Below are 26,784 nucleotides of genomic sequence, written 5' to 3'. Positions count from 1 at the left end.
CAATCTAGTCTCTTTTTATGACCAGGTCACAAAACGCCTCGACGCAGGAGGAGGGGTGGATGTCGTATACTTGGACTTCAGGAAGGCCTTTGACACGGTATCCCACCCCATACTGGTGAACAAGTTAAGGGGCTGTGACTTGGATGACTGCACAGTCCGGTGGGTGGAGAATTGGCTGGAGGGTCGCACCCAGAGAGTTGTGGTGGATGGGTCGGTTTCGACCTGGAAGAGTGTGGGCAGTGGGGTCCCGCAGGGCTCGGTGCTTGGACCGATACTCTTTAATGTCTTCATCAGCGACTTGGACGAGGGGGTGAAATGTACTCTGTCCAAGTTTGCAGATGACACTAAGCTATGGGGCGAAGTGGACACGCCGGAGGGCAGGGAACAGCTGCAAGTAGACCTGGACAGGTTAGACAAGTGGGCAGAAAACAACAGAATGCAGTTCAACAAGGAGAAATGCAAAGTGCTGCATCTAGGGAGGAAAAATGTCCAGCACACCTACAGCCTAGGAAATGACCTGCTGGGTGGCACGGAAGTGGAAAGGGATCTTGGAGTCCTAGTAGACTCCAAGATGAACATGAATCGGCAGTGTGACGAAACCATCAGAAAAGCCAATGGCACTTTATCGTGCATCAGCAGATGCATGACAAATAGGTCCAAGGAGGTGATACTTCCCCTCTATCGGGCGCTGGTCAGACCGCAGCTGGAGTACTGCGTGCAATTCTGGGCGCCGCACTTCAAGAAAGATGCGGATAACCTGGAGAGGGTCCAGAGAAGGGCCACTCGTATGGTTAAGGGCCTGCAGGCCAAGCCCTATGAGGAGAGATTAGAGAAACTGGACCTTTTCAGCCTCCGCAAGAGAAGGTTGAGAGGCGACCTGGTGGCTGCCTATAAGTTCGTCAGGGGGGCACAGAAGGGAATTGGTGAGTATTTATTCACCAAGGCGCCCCCGGGGGTTACAAGAAATAATGGCCACAAGCTGGAGGAGAGCAGATTTAGATTAGATATTAGGAGGAACTTCTTCACAGTTCGAGTGGCCAAGGTCTGGAACGGGCTCCCAAGGGAGGTGGTGCTCTCCCCTACCCTGGGGGTATTCAAGAGAAGGTTGGATGTGTATCTAGCTGGGGTAATGTAGGCCCAGCACTCTTTCCTGCTTATGCAGGGGGTCGGACTCGATGATCTATTGAGGTCCCTTCCGACCCTAGCATCTATGAATCTATGAATCTATGACAGGCTGCGAGACCTGAACCTGTTCAGCCTCCAAAAGAGAAGGCTGAGGGGGCATCTTGTGGCCTGTTATAAACTAGTCAGGGGGGATCAGCAGGCATTGGGGAAGTCACTGTTTCCCCGAGCACCGCCAGGAGTGACCAGGAATAATGGTCACAAGCTGGCAGAGGGTAGGTTTACGTTAGCTATCAGGAGGCGCTACTTCACAGTCAGGGCGGCTAGGGTCTGGAACCAGCTTCCAAGAGAAGTGGTGCTGGCTCCTACCCTGGGGGTGTTTAAGAGGAGGTTAGATGAACACCTTGCTGGGGTCGTTTGACCCCAGTATTCTTTCCTGCCATGGCAGGGGGTCGGACTAGATGATCTGCTCAGGTCCCTTCCGACCCTAGAAACTATGAAACTATGAAAATGGGTGATACCTGAAAAATGGACTATGGAGAGAGCTGGTAGTCTTGGCTGATCACAAACTTAATATGAGACTCCAGTGTGATACAGCCACACAAAAGGCAAGTGTGGTTTTGGGATGCTGTAACAGGAAACCTTTGTCCTGTTACTGGGGAAAGGCTGCAAGATGAACAAAACCTGCCAATGCCTTTAAAAGTAGGGTTTTGTGACCCAAAGTAGTAAGAGCTCAGGAAAAGAAAACACACCACAAAGGACAGACAAAAATGCCACTCGGGAGAAGTCCTGTGTGACAGGCAGCAAAGGAAAAGAAACAGGGTATCTGCGATCCCTAGCAGCGCTGGTACAGGTGGATTGGAACCAAGCAGAGACTGTAGCAAAAGGGACTGAAAGGACTGGTGAGAAACCCGCTGTGCTTACAGGACAGCGACAGGACTGCCTGATCAGAAGGGGAGGCATTTATTAGCATAAATGTTTCACCCTCAGGCCAGAAGAGGGACTCTAGCCCTGTCTGGGAAAGGTGAAGAGCTCCCAGGGAGGCTACTGTGGAATTTAGAGTCTCAATAAGGGGAACCATGGTGAACAAGAGTGAAGAAGCCTTTTCTGAGTTGTGAGTTCACCCAGGGGATGAAGACTTGAGTTCATATTGTTTTTTGTGTGTATACCCAGAAGACCCATGTTTTGTTGTGATTAGGACCACTGGAGGACTGGAAACAACTGCAAAGAGAAGGCAAGGGGGCCACTTAGGGCCAAAGGGAGAGGAGTGAGCACAGTGAGGGCTGGGAAGGCCCAGAGAGAGTTTAAACCCTTTGGCCGCGTCCACACAAGTGTGGACGTTTGTTTCCCTAGGGATAAGAAACAGTGGCACACCTTGTGCCACCACTAGTTGTCCCCCAGGAACACCTGTGCCATGCACCCTCAGGTGTGTGGCAGGTTACCCTGGGTGGGGTAGTGGAGGCTTGAGCCAACACTGGGCTGGCCCCAGCAGCCTTACCTGGCATCATGGGGCCCTCCTGGGGCTGCAGCAGCGGCGATCCTGCCACTCGGAGCCTGGCCAGCGGCTGGAGTGCGGCTCTGGCCGGCTAGGCTCCAGTTTTGAGTGGTGAGCACTGCCCTCACAGGTGCCACCCTGAGGTTTTTTTTGCACAGATTTTTTTGACCCATAGATATCCAAGGGTCAAAAAAACCCCCAAACAACAAACCCCACATGGCACCACGGACTATGACCACACTCATCTGGACATGATCTTTGAGGGCAAATGGTCAGACAGGGAAAAGTTAATCTGCTGAGAAACAAGGGCCCAGGAAAGAGAAAGATATGAACCATGGGAGGGTCAGAGGACCCAGACAAAACTCAGACTGAGGCTTAAAGCCCAGCTCAACAGCTGCTGCTGAAAAGCTCAGGCCAGAATGAGGCTGAAGGCTGAAGACAGAGTTAACAGGCCAAAACCCACAGAGTTGAAGTCCAGACAGATGCGGCTTGCTGTGCCAGGCAGCTGTGGAGATATTCCAGCAAACTGACACCCACAAAGCATGGGTGCAAGTACTGATCAGTTAGAAGTGGTCCATATTAGCCTGTCATATGGCAGCATCAGGGTCATTTGTAAGATTAGCATTTGACAAAGTAGGTTGTTGCTTGTGTATCAGATAATCCATGGCCAGTTTCACAAATGCAATTACTCCAGGTGCCACCTGACTGAAATAGGGCCTGTTCTAGAAAGTTCCAGTGCTCCTTAGAAGCACAGCCCTATTGGGGGTTTTATGGTGCTGAGGAGAAAATGATCTTTTGGCGAGGCATACAGACTGTGTGCTGGGTTGAGGCCAACCTGTTCACAGGAGGGGAACCAGCTGGGTTGGAAAGATACATGACTAGCTGAAATATCGACGAGGTCGAACGGTCACAAACTCCTGCAAGACCGTTTCAGGCTGGACATAAGGAAGAATTTCTTTACTGTCCGAGCCCCCAAGGTTTGGAACAGTCTGCCAGCGGAGGTGGTTCAAGAACCTACACTGAACACCTTCAAGAGCAAATTGGATGCTTATCTTGCTGGGATCCTATGACCCCAGCTGACTTCCTGCCCTTTGGGCAGGGGGCTGGACTCGATGATCTCCCGAGGTCCCTTCCAGCCCTAATGTCTATGAAATCTATGAAATCTATGAAATCATAGCGTCCACAACTGACCATTCATACCATCTTGCGGCCTTCAAACTGCTCCTGCTCTGCAGGGGAATGCCCAGCACACACTTTCTGGCATTAGCGTCCTGCGGTGCACAGCCAGGGTCTCACTACACCAAAAACACATGCTAACAATCAGAAGCATCCTCAACACACGTTGCTTGGAGCAGGGCAAGACAGGGGTTCCAGGCCCAGCCTGCACCACTTTGTCTCAGTTTAGGGCTCTTCAGAGCTGCGAAAGCCACTCCACAAGCCACACTCTGCTCAGCTTCAAGCTCATCCCCTGAACCACGTCCTACCAACATCCACACTGACTGGCCATCTCGGCCCCACTTGGCAAGCTCCTGCCCTCTCAGTTTCAGTCCTCTGGTCCTCAAGACCTAGACCAGGGGTAGGCAAAGTCTCCCCGTGGCCCACAGCAGACCCCATTTCTCAGCAGCCCCTGCTCATGTTGCTGATGCCTGTTTCCATGGAGACACCTGAAGCAGCAGGGCCATGACATCACCGGGCCAGGGTTACCATGGAGACCAGCCCAAGTAACACTGGTCCAGTCGTTTGCAACTACAGTCCTATACTGGAGAGTTAGAGGACTCACCCGTAACCCAACCTATTGCAACTCAAATAGGAGAGTGGACGTTTCAGAAGAAATATGGAACATGGGAGAAGCCGGGAGGAGACAGTGAGAATGGAATTTTAGGAATGACAGCTTTGCAGCAGGGAGGAATACTGTGGGATTTAGCTAACCGGTGTCTGTGGAAACAGCCAGTGGAGGAAAAGAGCATGCTGATTTCCGCAGTGCATCACTGTGCAGCTATCAAAGCTCCTGCTGTAACTGATGAAATTGATCAGGATGAGCGGATGCATTTCCTAAGGTTTGGGCAAAGGATGTTAGAATGTGGCAAGACACAGGCTTGTATCTTGATTAAAGAAGCAGACCCTCTGCCAGAGAGACAATATAAATATCCATCAGAGGCTGGAAGTGGGATTACAACCCGCAATTGATAGTTTGTTGAGTCAGGAAGCGATAGTACAGATGCCTAGTGTTTGCAGTTTCCTGATTTGGACTGTTCTGAAAGCAGATGGGAAAACCTGGAGACTAACAATAGACTTTAGAGCTTTAAAGGCAGTGACTCCTGTCACAGCTCCTGTTGTGGCAAAATACCCTGAAATTCTGGCAGCCATAACAGGAGTGAAATGGTTTTCAGTACTGGACTCGGCTAATGCATTTTTTGCCATTTCCTTGGCACAGGAATGCTGGTACAAATTTGGATTCACATTCAGGGGACAACAGTATTGTTTTACTCAAGTACCCCAAGAATTTCACAATGCCCCAGTGTACATGTACATGTGGTAAGGATGTGGGACAAACTTTCTCCAGATAGTCAAAGTTGTGTGCTGTCATAGGTAGATGACATACTGATACATGGGAGGTGATAAAGAGCAAGTAGAGAAAGTGACATGGGAAGTATTGCAGGTGATTAAGGAAACAGGATTCAAGGCTAATAGAGCTAAGGTGCAGTTAGTAGTCAAGGAGGTGAAGTACCTAGGAGTTATGTTGGGACAGGATGGGAAAACTCCAGATAGGCAAATTGCCAACTCCTACAGATTTATCATCCCTGCAGGCATTGTTGGGAACATTGAATTTCTCACGGGACTTTATTCCCATGTCCCCTAAGAAAAGTCAACCTCTTATTAAGCTACTCAAAAAGGGTGACAGTGGGAATGGGGTCCAGAGCAATAAGCAGCTTTAATTCAGTTAAAAAGGGATCTGGTACAAGCTCCTGAATTGGCTTACTCTGATGAAACAAAATCATTTGCCTTGCAGCTGGCAACTACCGAGAGAGCTATTGGTGCTACCCTACTGCAGGGGAAAGGAAAAGAACAAAGGCCAGTGGCATATGCCTCAAGAACCCTTGCAGAACCTGAACAGAACTTTAATTCATGTGAAAAGGAGTATTTGGCATTGATTTGGGCATTGAGAAAGTGGGAATACATTGTAGGATGGGCGAGAGTAATAGCCCAGATAGCTCACTCTCCTCTAAAGTATATTATACTTGGGAAAATTAAAGAAGGACATGTTTCAAGTCCCAGATTGGCTCACTGGACTAACTCCTATAAATCATGATGTTGATTTTGAATGGCAGCAGAAAATACCCACTATATCATATGGGTTAGTGGTATAAGAGGAAGAGCATGAATGCTCTTTGCCAGAGTATCAAAGGCTAGAATGGTCAGTTCAAACAGGCTTAACTTTGGACAAGGCAGAATCAGAGAACCAGCGCATTTGGTTTGTGGATGGATCAAGTTACTACATAGAGGGGAAACCATACACTGGGGATGCAGGAATTAAGGTGCAAGATGAAGTGTCTCATCAACAAGTGACTCCTCATTCTGCATAAGCAGTTGAGTTGCAGCCTGTTAAGGCAGTGCTTGAAGTTGGGCCATTAGGACAAAAGGTAGCTATTTTTACAGATTCAGATTGGATTTGTAGGGCACTGACTACATAGTTGTCCATCTGGGCAAAGAACCAAATGTATATGGGAGAAGGATTCAGCTTTATGGGAACAGGTGTATCAGCTTATTGTTAAAAGATCATGAAAGTCTGCAGTCCAGCACGTCAGAGGCCATCAGAAGACAAAGAGTAAAGAAGGATTTTGGAACAATTGGGCAGATGAACTAGCAAAAGCAGCAGCCAGAAAGGGAAAGCAATGCCAGCACATGGCAGTGCTTACCCGGCAAGCTCAAAGAAAGATCACATGCAGTGAGCCTAGGTGATTTAAAACAATTGCAGGAAAATGACAAAGACTTGAAAAGCCTTCTAGGCAGAGATGAAGTGATGCAACTAAAAAGTGTGATTTGGAGAAGTGACCCAGCTACTCAGGCTAGACAGTGGGTAGTTCCACAAAAAGTCAGAGATGAGTTAATGTACAGTTTGTACATGAGAAAGGACACCTAGGATGGAAAATGACGATGGAGATAGTCCCTCAAACAGGATGGTGGCCCTCCATAAAGCAAGATAGTAAGCCATGGGTAGACAATTGTTTTCCCTGTGCTATGATCAATGCTGATTCTAGTAAAAGAAAGGTACAACTGAGGCATTAGAGGATTAATGGGCCTTGGTCAAGGATACAAGTGGATTACATTGGATCCTTGCCTACTACTAAGAATGAAAACAGGTATTGCTTAATAGTAAAATATCCTTTTTCAAAATAGATTGAAGCCATCCCAACTAGGTGCAACACTGCTAACATAACTGCAAACAATTGTTTAACATTGTGCTTTCACAGTGGGGAAATAGATTTGGATCAGGCATGTCATTTTGTTGCAGACATTATGAAAGAACTGCGTTCCACACTACAAATTAAACAGAGGTTTCATATTGCTGGGCACCCTCAGAGCTCAGGTCAAGTAGAAAGAACCAACAGAACATTAAAGGAGTTGTTGGCTAAAATGGCAAAATTTGATGGAAAGGATAGGGATGAACAGCTACCAGTAATTTTGATGGCACTTATAGCAGCTCCAAAAGCTCGTGGGTTTGCACCCTTTTCTGTCATGACAGGCAGACAAATGCAAGTGCCACAGCAGTGGTGGACCAGTACAGACTTACCTGATGACCTAGTCCGTTGGGTTGTAACAGATGGGTACAGGCTTTAATACAACACATGATATATATGTCAGGGTGGCCCAGTAATTAGGCCTAAATGTCAAAAGAATGGACAAAAGGATTTGGGCCTAACAAGGTTCTAACAGAATGGAATTTAGGTGACCAGGTAATGTACCGAAAATGGGAAGATAAAGAGCATGAACTGGATGTTAAATGGACCCACATATGTGGTGGGCTAGATAAGTCCAACTGTTTACCTACTTGTGTTACCATAAAAATGAGGGGTGATGGCCTTTGGAGAAAATGGTTTCACATATCACAGTTAAAACCTTGGAAAGGAAAGTAATTTGTTTTTGTAGTGAGATGCAAAAAAGCATAGAAGACTTATAAAAGACGCACCCCAAGAATTGTGGTGCTGTGCATATTGCCACTGTGCATGTCAGCACTGTAAATATACATAATATCCTCCTGTGAGGAATTTCCCTCGACAAGTTCATTTATTTTCTTTTGCAGAAACCAGTGTGAAAATTTGATCCAGTGGTGTAGGTGGTGGATGGACCCACAGACCCAGGTGTTGCCTGTGGGGTCACCAGCCATTTCCCTGTTTCAACCATAGCTCAGCTGCTACAACGATTGTTTTGTCTGTTTCGTTTTGTTGGTTTTGTTGTTTGTCTTAGTTTGGCTGTTCAAACTTTAGATACCAATATTAATAATGTTTTCTGTCAATCAGTGTTTTTGTAATGTTTCATCAGTTAGTGGTTCTGATTTTATGTATTTTGTGCCCTGGTGGACAGTTCAGTCTATCCAAGCTAAACCATGGCTATATCAGGATATAACCCCAGTGCAGATGGGATTGGATTTGCCACTTTTGCAGCAAATTTTGTCTCACCCTGATCTACACACTGTACTTCAATCTATTAAGAAATGCAATGAAGAAACCATGGTTCAGATCAAACATAACAAAAAAGAAGTACTGACAGTATTGGAAAAGGTCTAGAATGCTGGATAGCATTCTTGGTGGGAAACTTTGATTGGATAGAGTCCAACTGCTTCAGGATTTTTTAATCTAATGTTACATCCTATTGTTGTTTTGATTTTTGTGCAAATGATACTGCTAGTGTTCATGATTTTATTGCATTACAAAATGAAACTGCTATATTTTAGACTAGAATGCTATCAAGCTCAGCGGCTGCAAGGATTATCTTATGACGAGCTCCTTCAATAAGCAGGATGTCAGGTAAACCTGGGGTGAAATGTTCACTCGCTGAATTAAAAGCTCTGCTGATGGTTGCAACCCATACAGGCCTTGAGCAGTTGGGGTGGAGTTTCATTATCAGACTGACTTCCATATAGTCATGACATAGATAAACCTAGCTATCAATGAGGGGATTGTTAGGGTAGCCTGTTATATTTTATGCTTTAAAGTTGCACCAGTTTATAGAGTGGTGAATGATAGTATTGTTTAACGTTTTCTCTTATATTCAGCCTAAAGTTCTGTATAGCCTCATTGTTATCTGAACTTTTCATTTTGTTGGTGTCTGAATATCAGATGGCCTTGCCTCTTGCAAGCAGCTTATGACCTTGAGTTTGCTTGCATGATGTTTCTTTCCTTTTCTATCACTGTGAGAAGTATTTCTAACACAACACAGCAATAGTTTTGTTACTAGCTGCAGGTGCCTGGATGGACTTGGCACTAACTGGTTGAATCAGAGGAATGAAATGATTGAATATGAAATGATTGAATATGTTAATGAAAGGTGAGAAAGAAAACCAGTGAACAATGTCCAAAGGAAGACACCAGAAAAAGGCTAAATTAAGAGGTGTGCTCGTGATGGGTCTGGTGAACAGACGAATACGCTGACAGGATAAAATATGGACAAAATGCTGACTGTAGAGACACCAATCTAAAAGCAAGGAGTCAAAGGAGTCAAGTTAGAGAAAAGCATAAAAGGGGGTGCAAGAAAGTTAAGTGTGTGTCGTTATCATCATTGTCATCATGAATCCAGCTTTCAACACCCGTCTAGACTGTCCCAGCCAATGACACGCCCTTTGCTTCAGGAACCGAGCTGCCGTCTTGTCTGTGAAGCAAAGTAACAACTGGGATTGGGTGCGATCATTGTACTATGTGTTTTTCTCCCTCTGAATATAGAAACTGCTAAGATAATACTTGTCATATTAATACAGTTACACTTTGATTTTGGGACACTGAGTTGTCTGTGTTCATATTTCAGGTTCCATTTAAGGGTTAATTGTGCTTTAACAATCCCTAAGCACTATCTGGTGGACAGTGGTGCTATAATAACACCAGTCCAGCTCCCTGCCAGCACTTTATGAGATGGTCTCCATGGAAACCTTGGCCCTGCATGGCCTGGTCACAGCCCTGCCATTCCTGAGGTCTCCTTGGAAACTGGCTATGGCAACACAGGCAGGGGCTGCTGGGAAATGGAGCTCAGCTACCTGCCAGATCTACCATTTTGTCCACCCTTAGCCTAGACCCTCTGAGAGCTCTTCCAGCGAAATGCCTTCTCTCTCTCGGAGCTGTCCAGCACCACCTCCCAGGCTAGCTGCAGGTGCCTGGATGCAACAAGCTACTCTCCCTGGCTTGCTCCCTTTCATAGTCCCGGGGGACAGGCTTCCACTCATAAGGGAGACCTGCATCCCAGTCATGCCACCTCCCTATGCAACCTGGGAAGAGGGTTTCCCCACCCTCTCACATGAACCCAGAAGAAAATGCTCTGTTTATCAAGATGATAAAAGCTGAATACTGGTTGTCCATCATTCCTTCCAGTAAAGAGAAGCTGTGCTAACAGCATCTCTGATCTGTGGTACATACAACCACAGCTAGATAAAAGTACAAGAGTACTTTACCCTAAGCAAGGGTAAGCCCCATAAGGAAGTTCATTGTCAGAAATACAGCTCTTGGTAAACCTAAAGTGGGATTTAAGCACCAGGCCCAGCATATTCATGCTTGCTCCAAATTAGCCAGGCAACACTGACCATGCTTCACAGGGGGAATTCTCTGCTTCATGGGGAAACAAAGTATTTCTGTTCAGATGCATTACGAGTGAGGAATGAAGCCCTGACAGGATAACGAAGTGCTTAATAAAAAGTATACAAAAGACATGCAAATGGCCTAGGATGCTCTTAGCTCTGAAAGAGGTATTTAAAACCCCTGTCAAAGTTTTAATAAAAAGGTTCCTGGAGCCCTTATTAACAAAGCAACAAAAGATGGCCTTGTAATCGTTAATGATTACAAGCTGGAAGCTTACCTCTGGGTAAGACCACTCCGGTGAGTAATCCGTCACCATGAACAAGCGCCCACTCTGCTGCAGCAGCCCCAGGGCACCTTGTGCGGCAGCTGCTGAGACCACCTCAGCAACGTGCATATAAGCCATGGTGCTGGCTCCGTTCTCGGTACTGCTGAGTTGCATACTGGCTTGCTGTGGGCTGCAGCATGGGATGCACATCTCGGCCTGGCTGTAGGTTGCTCTGTTGCCATCTTCAGGCTGAGAGAGCCCGGCACTGTCACCTGACACCAGCTGGTGCCCATAGATAGTATTACTCCCACCTTCTACAGATATGAAATCATTTATCAGATCAGAAAATTGATTGCTGAAGGAGATGTCAAAGTGGTCCAAGTTAAGCTCCATGTTGGAGGAGTTATTTAAGCTGGGGTGGGCCACAGGGTAGAGTCCTTGTACCATGTTTCCTTGCAGGATAGACAGATTGTTCCCATTCCTGATACCACCATTGGCCTCAGGCTGCAAGTAGTGTTCTGTACTGCAGGCTTGAAGATCCCCTGATTTAAGTAGATTTTCATTCCCTTCTGCCTGCTGGGAGGTCTCCATGGGAACTTCAGCTTCTGCAGTCATAGCCTGGAAGTTTGCTTGGAACTGCATGAGCTGGAGGGAAGAGGTGGATTCTATTCGAGTTTCCACTGTGCCATTACAGTTAGAGGTTGTCTGGGAGGAAGATTCTGTTTTCACATTGGGGATTCCTAAAGTATTCACAAATGATCCATTTGTGTCATTCAAGTTGGTGTGGGCATTTTGTTCAAGGGGAAGAGGTTTGCTGGCATCCTGCAGAAAGAAGCTAGGGGAAGGGGTCTGGTGGACATGGGGACTCTGGACTGTCTGGCTGAAGCTGGAAGAATAGTCCTTGTTGGAGTCAATGGCACTGAAGTCCATTTGCTCCAAGGTCGTGCTGGGGCTCAGGCCTCCCCCTGATGGAAGCAAACCTGTACCTGTGGTGAGGGTGAGAGAATTAGATGCAGAGGTGGAGGAAAACGCTTCTTTGGACATCTGTTGTTCAAAAGATGTGTCCTCAGTTTTAATCTCTTTAGTGAGGGCTGCACTGAAATTAAATCCACGTTCTGATGTGGGTGACTGCCTGATGTTGGTACCAATGCTGTCTCCTTTCAGGCCTCCTCCACCATAAGTCTGTCCCTGCTTGGGATTGTTAAGAAAACAGTCTGGGTCAAAATTCATGGTGGTTTCTGGAATTTTTCTGCCACCATCCAGTGTTGTGGAAAGCACAAGCTCCTCTGAGACAGTGGTGGGCAGCATGGACAAGCTTTCTGAACTGCCTGTAGTGGGAAAAGCAAATTTGTGGCCATCTGAGCTCACCGCCAGAACCAGTCCCTGTGCAGCTGCATCTGAGGAAAGGAGGTGCTGATTTGGGCCAGAGGTGGGCGACATGGTGTACACAGCTTCACTTGTGACTTCTGACATAAACACTGTGGCACTTTGTGACAAACTTCCCATCACTGAGGCAACAGCCATGCTGGAGACACCTGTGACGGCTGGGCTGTCAGCCATATCAGGGTCACTATTTAATCCACTGCTGATGGACACAGGAGAGTTCTGGGTTGTGTCAGGAACTTCCACCTGGTTGGTGGAAGAGACCTCAGTACTGTTTTGATGGAGCAGCACTGGCTTTGCCACTTTACCATTCCTCTTCTCCCGGCTGGAGGTCTTTCCATGACTGTGCTCGTTCTTGCCTTCAGACACATCATTATTTTGTACCTCCGAGTGAGCGCTGTACCCACCTGTCCTTGGCTCGACCTTTGGTGATATGATGCGGTGTTTGGCACTGTTACACTTGTGATGCACACTGCTACCTGCTCCTGTTCCAAAAAACAAACGATGTACATAATTAGATTATTGAATATAAGGAACTGATATTAATTATGCCATTTTCCAATAGTGGAGAGGGAGATAATTACACTTTAGAGAGAGTGTAAGCATATGGGTGTATGTATTTCAAACACATACACACTTCCTCCCCAACAATTCACTCGATACACTCTCTCCCCAATACCGCTTACTACTAACTTCACCCTGCACCTAATCACACCACCACCGGGGACGAGAATGGGGTTCAGCCTGTGTGTCCAGTCTCAGGGTTGTTCAAACTCAATTTCCAAGTTTCATGGCTAGGAAGGTTGACATGGGTACCTATTTCTGCCTGCCATGGTGATGGACGTGTGTAATATGGGGAGAGGGGGCGTCATTCTATGGGGAACTCCAAAAAGGTTCTCCTCCAATGTGTACTTGCACATGGCTGCTTGACTGGGGAGGTTCCCAAGTTGCAATCTGAAAGTGAAAAACTTCCAAGTCCCACCCCCTACACTATCCTGCCATCTATGTTATTTTTCTTATTATCTTATCCAATTACAGCTATCAGCCAAGCTCTTAAAGAGAAAGTAAACTAGACAGAAGAGAGAAAGCTATCCCTCCTAGAAGAACCGTAACATATCTTGAGATCAGCTGCATCCAATTCACATGTTGACAGCTAAAACATTTTGTAACTGGAAAGGTTATGTGCAGTGGTGATTAGCACCAGACAGGGGGAAAAGTCTACAGGGAAAGGTCACCAGAAAGCAGTTCCTGACAGGAGCTTAGCCAAGTGGTGCCTTTACTTGCCTGTCACAGGATGGGTATCACTTGCTTCCAGGAGCTGCGAAATTAATCTGGCTGGAGTAAAGGATTCCTTCTGTGAATGTCTTTCTACGACAGAGTCTGACACCCAGGCATGTTTTCTGACAAGAACAGCCTATGAATTTTTTATATTTTTTTCTCTAATTGATTTGTTTTTCCCAGAACAAGGTAAGAAACTTAATTATTGTATAGTATAATGACCTACTGGGGAAAGAAACCTTCTCCTCATAGCTAATGGGTACAATTACAAATGCCATCTTCTGGGTATCATAAAGTGGCTGTGCAGCCACTGTAATTTTCTAATTCTTTTGTTCCATGCCCTTGAAGAGAAATTCTCTATTATATGTTCAAGATCTGAATCAGGTCACTTAAAGTAGTTCAGGACAAATCTTTTGAAACTCAATGCAGTATTAAATTTCTCTCTTCTCCTAGGAATAGAGCGGAACAAGAGAGAGGCTTCCAAGCTGCAGTCTGTGTGTGTGACTAAGAAGCTGGGGTTGTGCATGTCAGAGTGCAAGCTGCTGTAAAACAAAGCGAGACTGTTATGTTAAGAAGCATGCAGTAGAGTTAGCACAAGACAAAACATCAAAGGGGAGAATAAAAGGATTTATGTTCTGATCTGTAAGCCAGGATCAACTGCTGAGTTTGAAGGACTGAATTTTAATCCAGACCTAAGTATTTTAGAGGTCATCAGTCTTACTTAAAATCTTCATTGTATAAAAGACTGCCAAAAAGTCTTTTGATGCACAGAGAGTATTATTCTTTGACAAGTTTCTCTAAAGACTAATTAATTTACAGTATATTTTACTTGACTGATGCAGTGCAAAGGGGTGGGGATGAGAGAGATGAGTTGAAATCAATCACACAGATTCTCACTCATTAGAAAGTTCTAATATGGGAAAGACTCAACCTTCCAAAGCTCTTTCAATCTAATTCAAACAAAGCTCTTCTCAACAGGAAGGAATTTTCATTTAATGTTTCCATCACTACTGGCAAATGGAGGATGGCCAGTTTGGGTTATCTTGTAATTAACTGCCTGAAATGCCCAAGGATCCATTGAGCACATGCAAGAACATTTCTGGCCTATAGTAAGAGTGTGAACAAACTACAGAACAAACCATGCCAGTCTAAGGCAGCTACCAGCAGAGGGCTCAGACTAGAGCTCAGAGGTTACAAGGCATCTGCATTTTTTTAAAAGACGCTCTTGGTTTACAGCTAGCAACTGCAAAAAGCCAAAGTACATTTTTGGATTACTTTCCTCATATTTTGTGACAAAACATTTTTAACAGTTAAGTAACATCCATGAATACACTGAGCATGAATGAAGCTGCAATCTGAGAACTCACCAAAGGACAAAAAGGTGACAGAAAAAAAAATTAAATGTTTCATAGATCCTAATTCCTTATTTATAGATTTCCCCAAAGACTTAAAATAACTATCCAGAGGAGTTTTATTCTGGCAAACCTTTTATTCCATCTGATAAAGGCTATTTTACTTTGCTAAAAAGATAATTTCTTATATGATCGAGACATTTAGTAACCGTGTTTGATAAAAGGGCTCTCAAATTCATGAGGGTTTAACACAGAGTTGGCAGTCACTTAATGAAGATGCCATTACTGTAGTGAGAAGGTATGAGACTCAGCTGTAATACAATAAATATGATCATAAGAAACAGTCACACTGAACTGTGAGGCCCGAGAGATTCCACATTGCTGAAGAGCAAAAGGTTACATTAGAGATCTGTATTGCCTAGTCAAACTCACTCTTGGTTTGATCTTTCAACAAAGCCTACAAAATCTAGCAGATCTGTTCGAAGCTGAAGCTTCTATTTTCCTTAATGTCCATGAGAATGATGTATGTGCAGGTGAGGAGGATACTGTCCTAGGAAGCATTTCTTTTACAGCAGGCCAAGCTACTTTCTGAAGCGTGAAAAGCCATTTCCAGGAAATGCCTAGGGACAGCACCATCTGCTGCCAGACTGGGCAGCCCATTTAGGTGAAAGAACAATAAATAAAGATCCCAGCTAGCTCTCTGTATTATTTCAAGTCATCAGCAATAGTTTCCTATGGGCTCCTTATAAGCTTCATTCACAGGATATCAAATCAGCACCTTAAGGTACACAAGTGTGTACTTGCAAAGTGTTTTCTTGCTGTGTATTATGTGTTTGATTTAGCAAGGGGCTCCCCATCCTCCTCCTGCTACTCACCCAAGTTACCAGTGCAGAGACAGTTGTGCGTTCGAGGCTGGGGTTTTGTCTGGTGACTATCCAGGATCTGCTGCACAAGCTGCTCCACAGAGAATCCTGAACTGCTGTTGCCATTGCTGCATGTCCACTTAATGCCATGAACTGTGGAGAGAACAGCAGAAACCTCCCATCAGCAACTAGGCAGAACACCCCAGCAAACCAGCATGGGATCTCCTTAGGAGGGTGGGGAGCTATTCCCCTGCTACCCAATGTTGTGAGATCTACAGGACAATAATTAAAGACAATATTCAGTAGCAACACTTTGCTGTTGTCTAGCCCCTTTTATCTGCAGATTGCCCAGTACTTTATAAGCCACTCATGGATGGGGTCTTGCAGCCAACTTGTACATTAGGTATCATCACCCTCACTACGCAAGCTGAAGCTCAGCTCAGTGACTTACCCTAGGCCACACATCATGCTAGGTTATATCTGTGCAACATAGTGCAGTGCTCCGCAGACACCCAAGCTGGCTTAGGTACCAGGAGCAGCATAGCTGAAGTCGCTTGCTGTTCTGTCAGGGTCAGTAACTGGGAAGTAGAATGGGCATACTTGTCTGGGTAGGGTGTTGCATTGACATGGATGGACTGCTCCCGATACCACAATACATCTCCATGGCACTGCCATCCATTATATAGAGGTACCCTTAGGTTAGGCCTACAATGATATTTAGGATGGTCCCTAGGGCCACTATGAAACACATACCAAGCAACTTTCTACACTGTAATCCTCTAAGCTCAACCTTCAGTGGCTGTCTAGCCCAAGCTTCTGGTGCATGCTGAACTCAGCTGAGCACTGCAGGCTGTAAACATGGAAGATCTACTAGCAGCAAACCTGAAATATCCTGTTTCTGACTTTGGCCCTTCTGTACCCCACTTCCCACCTCTACTGCCACAAATTACAACTAAGTACAAAAGGACACAAGTAGTCTTCAGACAGGCTCCACTTGAAGTACCAGAAGCACATGAGCCTTGGTGCAGATTACAAGATAGAGAGGAGTGGCTTATAGAGCCCAGGCTGCTCAAAGGAAACCCGTAGGGTAGGGGTAGGCATCAGTGCCAGAGCATGGCATGCAAAGGCATTTTGCTAGGCATGTCCACATCATGGCATACAGCAGGGAAGGGGCCATAGCTGCACTGCCACAACAAGGATCGGGCCCCTTGCAGCTCCCTCGCCATCCGCCCCGGCACACCAACATCTTACAAGTCAAGGTTACTGAGGGCACTCTGCCCAAAAAATGTTGCAGGCCCCTGCCTTAGGGTCAGTTCTAAATAGACTCTAAATAGCTGAGCTGGGGATAGAAGTGAGGGAACCTACCTTAAAGTCCCTTTTTCTAAAACCTCACTACCTCTTAAGTCTTTGTAGGGTTCTCTAGCATCCCAGAATTTCTAATGCAGGATATACCTTCCTCTTGGTTTAACTAGACACAGACAGAATGAGAGACCAAAGAGATGCCCAGAAATACAGATTCAATGACAGAAGAACTAGTAGAGCTGCGTGCTCAATAAGATTTTTATCCAAGCAGCTAAATATGCACTGCAAGTATATTACTCAACAGCTATGACTATGGTGTTATAAGAACTAATCCAAGGAGAAAATTGAGATGTAAATATCATTTAAAAAATTATCTGTTTAACCTCCTCTAATTATATCGGTTAAATGGGTCATTGATAACACATACCTAGTCTCAGCTGGGGTATACAGAGCCCACATGAAGCCATGGGAAGCAGCAGCAACTGAAGGGCTTTCCCACCTTGCTTCAGCTGCCAGCACAATGGGATGGAGGGAACAGGCTAGCTATGCATACTAGTCCTCCCTCACTCCCACTTGCCCTGCTGCTTTCCTGTTGCTGAGGCACTGTGCTGCTTCCCTTCCCCACCAGACTCCATCCCATGCTAAATGTTAACTGGTAATGCATTCCTGGTATAAAAATACTAATCATTTAACCTTTCACATTCCTAGAGGAGATGTTACAAATTTCACCCATCTTCTTGCAAACCCTTTTCTGCAAACCCCCATGTAACAGAGAACACTAATCCAGTAACAGGGAAGAGAGGACTAGGGAAAAAAAAATCAGCAAGGAGGAGGGGAGCAAGTATCTGCAGTAAGGAAGGGTCTCACCAAAGCAGCCAGAGTAGAGAAGTACTTGGCTGTCAATTCCAAGATACAACTGAAGAGGAAGGGGCAAGCTTCCTAGTGCAAGTAAGGCACAGACTGCCTGAGAAGAACTGGCCAGCCCTAAGTTATAGACTCACCTCCTTGCAGAGTCTAACCTGCAAGCAGCTAGCTACAGAACACAGCCTCTAAATAGAGGGGAATTATTATAAATAAGTCCGGTCAGATGATCAGTGGGAAAAGGCTGACTGGTATCTACACTCTTCTACAGGGCAGAAAAGGACAGAGCTCTCTAGGGAGACAGGGGAGGAGTAGGAGTATGTGGAGTTGTTCTCTTAGAGGTGGGTGCAGTGGATGAGTGAGTACATGGGAAGCACTGAGAACTTTTTATTTTAACTCAGGAGGGGTCCTGGGCAGTAAGTACTCCTAGACGACTGTTTATGTTAACCCTGGGAGGGGTCCTGGAGAGAAAGCACAACTCAGAGGACCAAGAACTGTTTATGTTAACCAGATAGGGGTCTAGGTTTCTTTTTTTCTTCTTGCTATCCATTGGTTAGTAACACCTAGTGGACCATGGCAACTGTGAGGGAAAGTACAAAGACCATAGAGCAGAGTACTTAGCATCCTGTGATTTTTTTTTCCCTTTGTTTTTTCTCCTGTTTAGTCTTCCTTTTTTTTGGCTGGTGTTTCTGGGAAAGAGGTAGGTGGAAAGTGAGCTGAGGCCAGGACAGGCCAAAGCCCAGGCATACTAGGTACCCAGACCAAAGCAAGAGGGGCTAAACCCCTCAAAAGCCCTGGCCAAAGACAGAATGGGGGGAGTAAGGCACCTGCAACCTGGTTACCCAAAAGGCAGCCTCCTAAAACAGCACATTAGGTATGGCAAGTGGCAGAGAGGAACCAAATTAGGGAACTGAGGTAGGTGTACAGGTGCAGGGTGACCACCAGGCGTTGTCATGGCTACCTCTGGAAGTGCATCCTGGTATACCACAATAATTGTACAGATGGCTTTTCCTCAACTCCACAAACAGTAGGGCTGTGTGAAGCTTCGGTCCCTGGTTCGATTCAGAGCAGATTCGGCTAAATCTCCAAATCCGAATCGAATTGGAGGACCCTTTATTCTCTCCAAATCAATTCAGAACCCTCCAAATCAATTTGGAGATATTCAGCAATTCAGGGCGTGGATACATCTTTAAATGTTTTTTCTACATATCTCTAGGTAGCAGGGGCTCTGAACCTTGTGCTGCTGGGGCAGACGCAGTGTCCTTCCCACAGTCAGTATGTGAATGCAAAGAGGGGGGAAAAGTTATGACAACAGGAAATGGATTTCAGTTTCCTGTTAGCAGGAGTTCATGAAACAATGTAAGCAATAAAAAATAAGGGCACAAATTGTCCTGATGGTTTATTTTAACATTCATTAAAACCTAGCAGGCAACAAGAAGAGGAGATGGTAGCATTTGTGTTTGGTTAAAGTAACTGAGTAGATTTCAGGAACCTTATTCTGGTACCCATTTCTCCAGATTATGAAACTGGAACTAATTAGCATCTTAATAAAATAATCAACAAAAAAGTCCTGATTTTTTTTTAAAATAAAAAATAGCTATATCTATCTATATCTACACAAACTCACTCTCCTTTGATTGTACAGGTCAACAGTGTGACTAAAGAGTGTTAGACCCCGACTCCATGCGGCGCCCAATGACTAGGGAGATGGCGATCCAATTGCTCATGGATTTTGTTACTCATTAGCCATAGCAAGCAGGGAGCAAACACCAGCACACATTGCTCGCAATAGCTTTATTCAGAATGGAGATGGCTTCGGACTAGCTCCCTCACAAACACACAGCCTATGAACACGGGGAGCCTCAGTGAACATTAGTTCTTTTCACATTTTATAAACCTTGGTTCATGCTCATTAACATTTATTCCACCCTCGTTCCTCCCATCTCAAGCTCTGCCTCTGTTTACTGTTTGTTTCATTAGCATGGGATTACCTATGCATTTCATTCATTTACATGCTTCTCTATTAAGAGCGCATGTGCAAGACTTTGACCCCGGCTTCCTCCTTTCACTTGCTGGTTCTTTCTGGTTTCTTGCTGACTCCGTCTTCACCTCCAAGGTCTTGCTTCTGCTTTATCTCCGGATGATAGCTGGTGGACTGCATCTTGTTCTTCTTCCGCAGTGAACTATATATATTTTTATAACGCTACTCCATTGTTAAGAAACTGCTTACCCAAGCATTTGCAATGTTACTTTTAATATATCATCCTGCCTTGTGACCAGCAGCTCTGCTGAGACACAGAAAAAAGCCTTTATTCAGCTGCAAATTCAGTGCTCCCCAAGATCCAAATACAGTCACTCTAACAAAGAGTTCATCCACATTTCACCAACAGTTATACCTACATTATAATCCTCTCGTTTCTCCTTTCCCTATCCATTTCCCCATACCCATTCCATCTCATACCTCAGCCCAAAACAAAACCCTCCCCTTTCCCTTTCCAGTCTTCATTCACAGCGCTGCAAATCTTCTGTTGTCATTTCCTGTGCTTGTTTCATGAAACATTATGTGTCATCTTTTCCTCTTCCAGGTCTCTTCTGCCTCTCTTTCCCCTATGTCTTGCTTTATTATTTGGAAGTACAGCTGCAGTTCACTCACCTCCAATCTTAGGCAGTCCTCTACTGGGAGGCTTGTACAGCAGAAAGTTCCTGGTTTTCCACAGAGCATTTTTGAAACAAGAAACAAATCAAAGTGGCCTGTCAGGGTCCCTTGCTTTTTTGTCAGGTAGCCACACAGCATAGCTTCCCTGGTCAGGCTTATCACCTGTCATCAAGTGGAGGAGCCTGCTCACTTTTACTTAGACCTCTCTGGCATATACACAGTTCCAGGGCAAGTAATCGATCATCTCTACCCCCAGGCAGGTCTGTCTAGAGAACACTGGGGGGTAACAAACCCCCCCCTCTATGCTGCACTTCCTACACAGGGAATACTCAGTGGGCTATCTGCTAATTGAAGTTCCTGTGCTCTTTCTGTAGGTCCTTGTGAAAGACCCTTCCTACACTGCTTTGGATCTGTCACTGGGGAACATGTTCACCAGCCATAGTCTGTCTCTTGCCCTTACCACTGCTTGCAGCTTGGGTCTCTGGGGTCTCATCTTTCACCTCATAGCTGCTGTGGAACTAATCTAGGATTGGTTGAACCATGGTGCTTCCCAGGCCCACAGGTATATTCTGGGTGCTGTCTTACCCTCCAGCCTTGTAACAGGCCTTCTGCAAAATACCAGACAAAACATGTCACCTTTGACCCACCCCCAACTGACAGCTTACAGACCTGGCTGATACTTAGCCCAGAGGAACAACATCAAGTGCAGTCAACAAGATTAAACAACAGGAGTAGGCTAAGCGGGCTGTATTAGATCCAGATTCAGATTTGGCCCAAATCAGAGGACAGTGATTCAATTCGTTGATTCAGATCACTGTCCCGATTTGATTTGGCCAATTCTGAATCTGAAGATGGGACTGGCGGACGTGCTCAGTGGCGAGCCAAGAAGTGGACTGGAAGTACTTTTGGTCCACTTCCAGGTCCACTGCTGAGCATGCAGGGGACCCGCCCCGCGCCCCGCTGGCTCAGAAATTGGCCATGGGGGGATCCTGGGTACCCCCCCAAACTCAGGAGGCACCAGTCCCTGAGCTGAGGGGAGGATCCCCCGCACACTCCACAGCAGACCCAGAAGCGGATCAGAAGTGCTTCTGGTCCACTTCCAGGTCTGCCGCTGAGCATGCTGGGGACACCCCCATGCTCCTGTGGGGCACTCCATCTGCCCTACCATCTCAGCATTCACGACCTCCCTGGTATCTTGAGGTATGTAGAAAAAACATTTAAAACTGTGCCTATGTCCAAATCATTGAATCTCTCCAAATTGATTCGGAAGGTTGGATTTGGAGGGATTAAAGGGTTTCCTGATTTGATTTGGATTCAGAGATTTAGCTGTCAAATTGGGCCGAATCTCCGTCAAGTTGAATCAGCAACCGAAGCTTTGCACAATCTTACTAACCAAGATATGTAGTACCTAGAGGGAGGTGTGAAACCTCCCTCTAGGGACTACGTATCTTCAGGATTACCTTTCTCACCAGTCTTATTGGCTGCATTTTCTGGCCCTGAACACCTGAAGGAGACAATGAGGCTTCAGACTCCCTAGGAGAGGTAGCATTCAAGAAAACAGTTCCCTTGCTACCTTTGCTCTTGCTGATCAAGAAAAGCTCCACCTCCACTGTCTGCCTATGTATTGTGACTCTTCTAATGCTTATACACCTCCTTATGTTGTGAAGGTTATAAAATGAAAAGCCAGTGAAGGGTGACAGATTGCAAGAAGAGAATTTCTAGATGCTTAATGCAAATTACCTACTGTCTTGGCACATCCAATATGCAGATTGTCTCCCTCCCCCCTTTAAAGAAAAAACTCCTATGAGTTGGTAAGCTGTTAGTACTGAATATCAAATACTATCAAGATGGCTTTTAACATGTCACGCTCGGCTTCCCGACATATAATGAATCAGTGGGAAAGGAAATATCTATGGGGAAAAAAGTACCTTATGAAAGAAAGGTTAATAAAACACACACACAGACACCTCCCCTATCTTAAATGCTGAAAAAGTAAAACCACTTTAAAAGCACATTTGGTTAAATTTAAGGTCATAATGTGGAAATTTAAAAAAAAGATTAAACTAAATGGAAATACTGCAAAGTATTTTAATTTTAATTTCTGTTTCAATTCCTTCTGCATTTATTTATAATCAAAATAAATCTTCCAAACAGCCCCACTGCATTTTTCATTGCCTCCAAAATGCAGTAATCCCAGGCACAACCCTTCCACACAGCAGAGTAGAAGCCAGCAGAGCTGAAGTGGCTAAAGCCACAAAAGGGACAATTAATGCTCTTGCACTGGGTTTTAGGAGAGGGACAACTGGGAATGACAGAAAGCTCACCACCTTCCTAGCAGAAGGGGGGAGTAATTCATCCAAGTCTTGCTTCTTCCTCTCAAGGGGAAGAGAGTCAAAATGACTTTCTAGTATTGACTCACCAGCTGCCCATTCATTTGCACATCAGGACTTTCTGGCTGTATAGACACATTGGCTGCATAGACTCAATTAATCAAGTCTGCTCAGCATTCTAATTAGAACACTCCAGCGTAACCTCACCATCACATGTATTAAACCCTCGCACAATTTTAAATGGTTGCAAAGTCGCTTTATCTTAACCTCGTCAAACGAGCTGTAGATAAGTTGTCCTGCAGCCTTTTAAAAATGTGCAGGGGCTTAATACATGTGACAGTGAGTGTTTTAATTAGAGAGGTTGTACTGGAACCACTCTAATTAAAATGCTGCCCTCCCCACCCCGAGCACACGTACTGGCAGCCTCTCTGATCAGCAGCTGCATAGGGAAATAAAATATAATAGCAGAAAGTGCCACTAGGGAAGATCAAAACCAAAGGAAACTTCATCATAGGACAGTCTGAACTCCCTCATTCCCCCTGATACCCTAGTCACTCTCATCTAGTTACCTGCTGTTGGCAATGCCACCAGTCCCACAGCCCCTTCACACAGGCAATCATAGGCGGAGGGAGAACATTTTTTTGGGTGGGGGACTGAGCGCATGCATGTTTATGAACATACATCCTCCCCCCGTGCAAAGCGGGAAAGTCTGTGGGGGAAAGGGAAAGGGCCATGGGAGTGGGGGGAGAGAGTGGAGTGGAACTGAGCAGGGATCAGAATGGAGTGGAGCCAAGCTGGGTCCAGGATCGGAGCCAGAACTGAGGCTTGCTGTGCCTGTGAGGCTGCGCCTTCCCCCACACCCGTGGTCTTTGCCAGCACTGGCATCGCCTGCACTAATGAATCCACTACCCCCCAGCCCCACACTGGCCCCAGCCCTGCACTGCCTGGGGGGCCCAGAGCTGGGGGCTTGAGTGAGGCCAGCCTTGACTGCACCACTGGGCTGAAGGAGATGGAGCCCCTGGGACTCCCACGCCTACCCCGCTCCGAGTTGTCATTGCTCTCTGGGGGGCGTGGGGAGGGGGTGGTGGCTCCTGCCATTGCGTGCATCCTGGGAGCACGAAGGGGGTGTGTGTCCCCGGATCTGCGCAGGACAGAGCAGGATGCCTCTGTGGGCTGAGGCAGAGGCTGTGCTGGGTTCTTCCCAGCCTGTCCCCACCCCCCTCCCACCGGAACAGCCCAGCAAAGCCCTGGCCCCAGCCCACAGTGGCAGCCTGCCCTGTGCAGATCTGGGGGCACACGCCCCTTGTGCCTCCCAGGGTACAGGTAGTAGCAGTAGCTGTGCCCCCCGGATGAGCCGCTCGCAGCTTAGTCCTATGCTTGGCCGGCTGTGCAGTGCCTGCCCCTCCCCTAACCCCAGCCCCACTCCTTCCCCACCCCTGCTGTGCTGGAAGCCCTCAGCTGGGCTGCCTTGCAGCCCTAACTCTGCCCCATGTTTCGGGGGGATAAGCCTCATTATCCCCCCTTCCACCACCTAGGCAGGCAACCTTTGGTGCTGTGGGGCTATCCTACATACCTCTTGCCCCTCAACTGCCATTCAACCTGTTGTATAAACTCACAGTGTCACTCCCCCAGCAAACTCTTGGCACTGGTAGTGACTCAGGATAGAAGTGGGGTGGTTCCTGATAGTAGATGCTCAGGCCCTCACCATGGCTGCAGTGCAGTCAACCTCCTGCATCACCAGGGGGGCAGCTGAATTCCAGAGGTGTTTTGCCATACCCTCTCCCCCTGTCTGAGTCAGTGGCAGCACCTTGCTGTGGGGGACACCACAGCTCAAGAGCAATCAGGCTCAGCTCAGAAAGGATATGATGCCTGTCTCCTTAGCATGGGGCAGTAGAAAGGGGCTCTTTCCATCCCTTTAGCTTTGAAGCAGTTGGAACTGCAGCTGCTTAGAGGCTGTGCCTCCTGCAAGATGGCACAGAGCTGCAGCAGGTTTGGCTCAAAAGGCAGGCTGAGGAGGGAAATAATGGAACACACATAAAAAATAACTGACACCACAAAGTAAAGAACCATCAGAAAAAACGTGAATGATGATTCCTCTCACTGGGTTAAAGTGCCTAAATATCACCCTCTGCAGCCCCCATCTGTGTGTCCAGCATGTCACCACTAGCCTAGTTCCTAGTGTTTCATCAGCAGGAGCTCTGCCCCTTACTACAGCAAGGCTCAGATTGCCCTGAGCTCCACACAGGTCTGTACAGAGAAACCCTGATAAAAGCCAGCCGCTTCTATCCTGGCCCCAGTCACTAGACCTTGGTCCAAGATTAAGACCCTGTCACATGCAAGGGAAAGTGTCAGCTGGTTCAGCATTTTCCACCACTGACTGAGGAAGCAGAGCCCCTCAAGAGGTCAAAGGTCACAATCTTTTTTTTTTTTATGAGATACCTTCCCCAATTCCCAGACATAGGGTGGATACAAAGGTGCTGATGATGCTTCAAGACAGCATGGTCAAACAGGGTTTATAGCCTTGCCTAGCCCCCAGGCCATGGGAATCACAGAAGGACTTGTGAAGGGGCAGCAGCTCTGTCTGGATAACAGGCTTGTGGCACCAGGACACCGGCTAGCAGATCCACAGGTGGGGGAGCCAACCCTACACCCTGAGTAACACAACTAGCAACAGGCAGCAGCTGCCCATCGCCTGGATGTGACTCTGGACAGTGACAAAGGCAAAGCACCATAGCATAGTAGAGGGTGAAGACGTCTGGGTTACTTCAGCATTAGGTATCAGGATTTGTTGTTCACTGCCTGTAACCTACAGCAGGTTAATCTTGGCTTACACCCTTGCTAATGGTGAGAAAAGCCCATTTCCTTTCCCAGGTCCATTCTGTAAGTTGTTGAGGCAGGAAGGCTGTCTCCATGGAGCAATCTTGTGTCTTTAATTTTTGCTGCATTCTTGTTGACAGATATAAAGGCCTCACTGCTGGGTTCTCAGTGCAAATGAATGTAATCTGACCAGTCATGTAGCTCTACCTAACGCAAGAGCTTTATGGACCAACTAGGGGAGAGGCACTGCTAGATCTGGTTCTGGCCAAAAGGGATGATCTGGTTTGTGATCTGAGGACTGAGGGGAAGCTTAGTGACAGCGACCATGAACTGATCACTTTCTCTGTCCAATGCAGGGTGGGCAAATCTTTCAGTAAAACAGAAACCCTCAACTTTGATAAGGCTGGCTTTCAGAAACTCAGGAGACTGGTTAGTCAGGCACTAAGAGACCATGGCCCCTTAGAAAGGGGAGTCAATGAGGAATGGTTGTTCCTTAAGAATGCAATCCTCGAAGCACAAAGAAAGTCCATTCCGTCCCACAGGAAATGCAGTCAGTGGGCTGGGAAACCCCCTTGACTCAACAGGGAACTTTGGGACCTCCTGAAACTAAAAATAGAAGCCTACACCAGATGGAAAACAAGAATCATCACTAAAGAGGACTGCACAACACTAGCCTGCACCTGTAGAGAACAGACCAGAAAAGCCAAGGCAGAAACCAAACTCAGGCTAGCCACGGGAATCAAGGACAATAAAAAGTCCCTCTTCAGATACGTGGGGAGTCAGAGAAAGACCAAAGGCAACATTGGACCCCTGCTAAATCAAATGGGGCAGCTGACATCTGACGCTCAGGAAAAGACCAGTCTCCTAAATCATTACTTTGCACTGGTCTTCTACCTGCCCAGGGCAATCAGTCTGTCAGACAGGACACAAAGAATCCAGGGGGTGGGAGATGGGCCCACAATTGATGTAGATGAAGTGAAGGAACACCTTGAGAGGCTCGACATCCATCAGTCTGTAGGCCCGGACAGATTGCACCTGAAAGTCGTGAAGGAGCTGGCAGACATCATAGCACACCCTATGGCTAAGATATTTGAGAACTCATGGTGCTCAGGAGAGGTACTAGAAGACTGGAAAAGATCCAACATGGTCCCAATATTCAAGAAAGGAAGTAAAGAAGATCCAGGGAATTACAGGCCAATCAGTCTGACATCCATCCCTAGAAAGATCCTGGAGAAAATCATCAAAGGTTCCATCAGCAACAGGCTAATTTCTGAGTGCC

At 46.4% G+C, this 26,784-nt stretch overlaps 1 protein-coding gene across 1 annotated transcript in view; it reads right to left on the bottom strand.

Annotated features, from left to right (window-relative positions):
• The window catches only part of CAMTA1 (calmodulin binding transcription activator 1), a 1,278,205-nt gene that overhangs the window by 111,217 nt on the left and 1,140,204 nt on the right, over window positions 1–26,784 (bottom strand). Inside the window, exons 7-8 of the mRNA XM_090023968.1 lie at window positions 15,552–15,692; window positions 10,676–12,531 (exon numbers count right to left, since the gene is read on the bottom strand). Coding sequence (XP_089880094.1) covers window positions 10,676–12,531; window positions 15,552–15,692 — 1,997 coding nt within the window. The remainder of the gene's footprint in view (window positions 1–10,675; window positions 12,532–15,551; window positions 15,693–26,784) is intronic.

Source organism: Crocodylus siamensis, chromosome 12 (genome assembly GCF_052110815.1).
Source record: "Crocodylus siamensis isolate JL-2025a chromosome 12, ASM5211081v1, whole genome shotgun sequence".
In the NCBI taxonomy this organism is placed as follows: Eukaryota; Metazoa; Chordata; order Crocodylia; family Crocodylidae; genus Crocodylus; species Crocodylus siamensis.
Note: the sequence above shows the minus strand (reverse complement) of the source record. Positions and strands in the feature narration are given on the sequence as shown.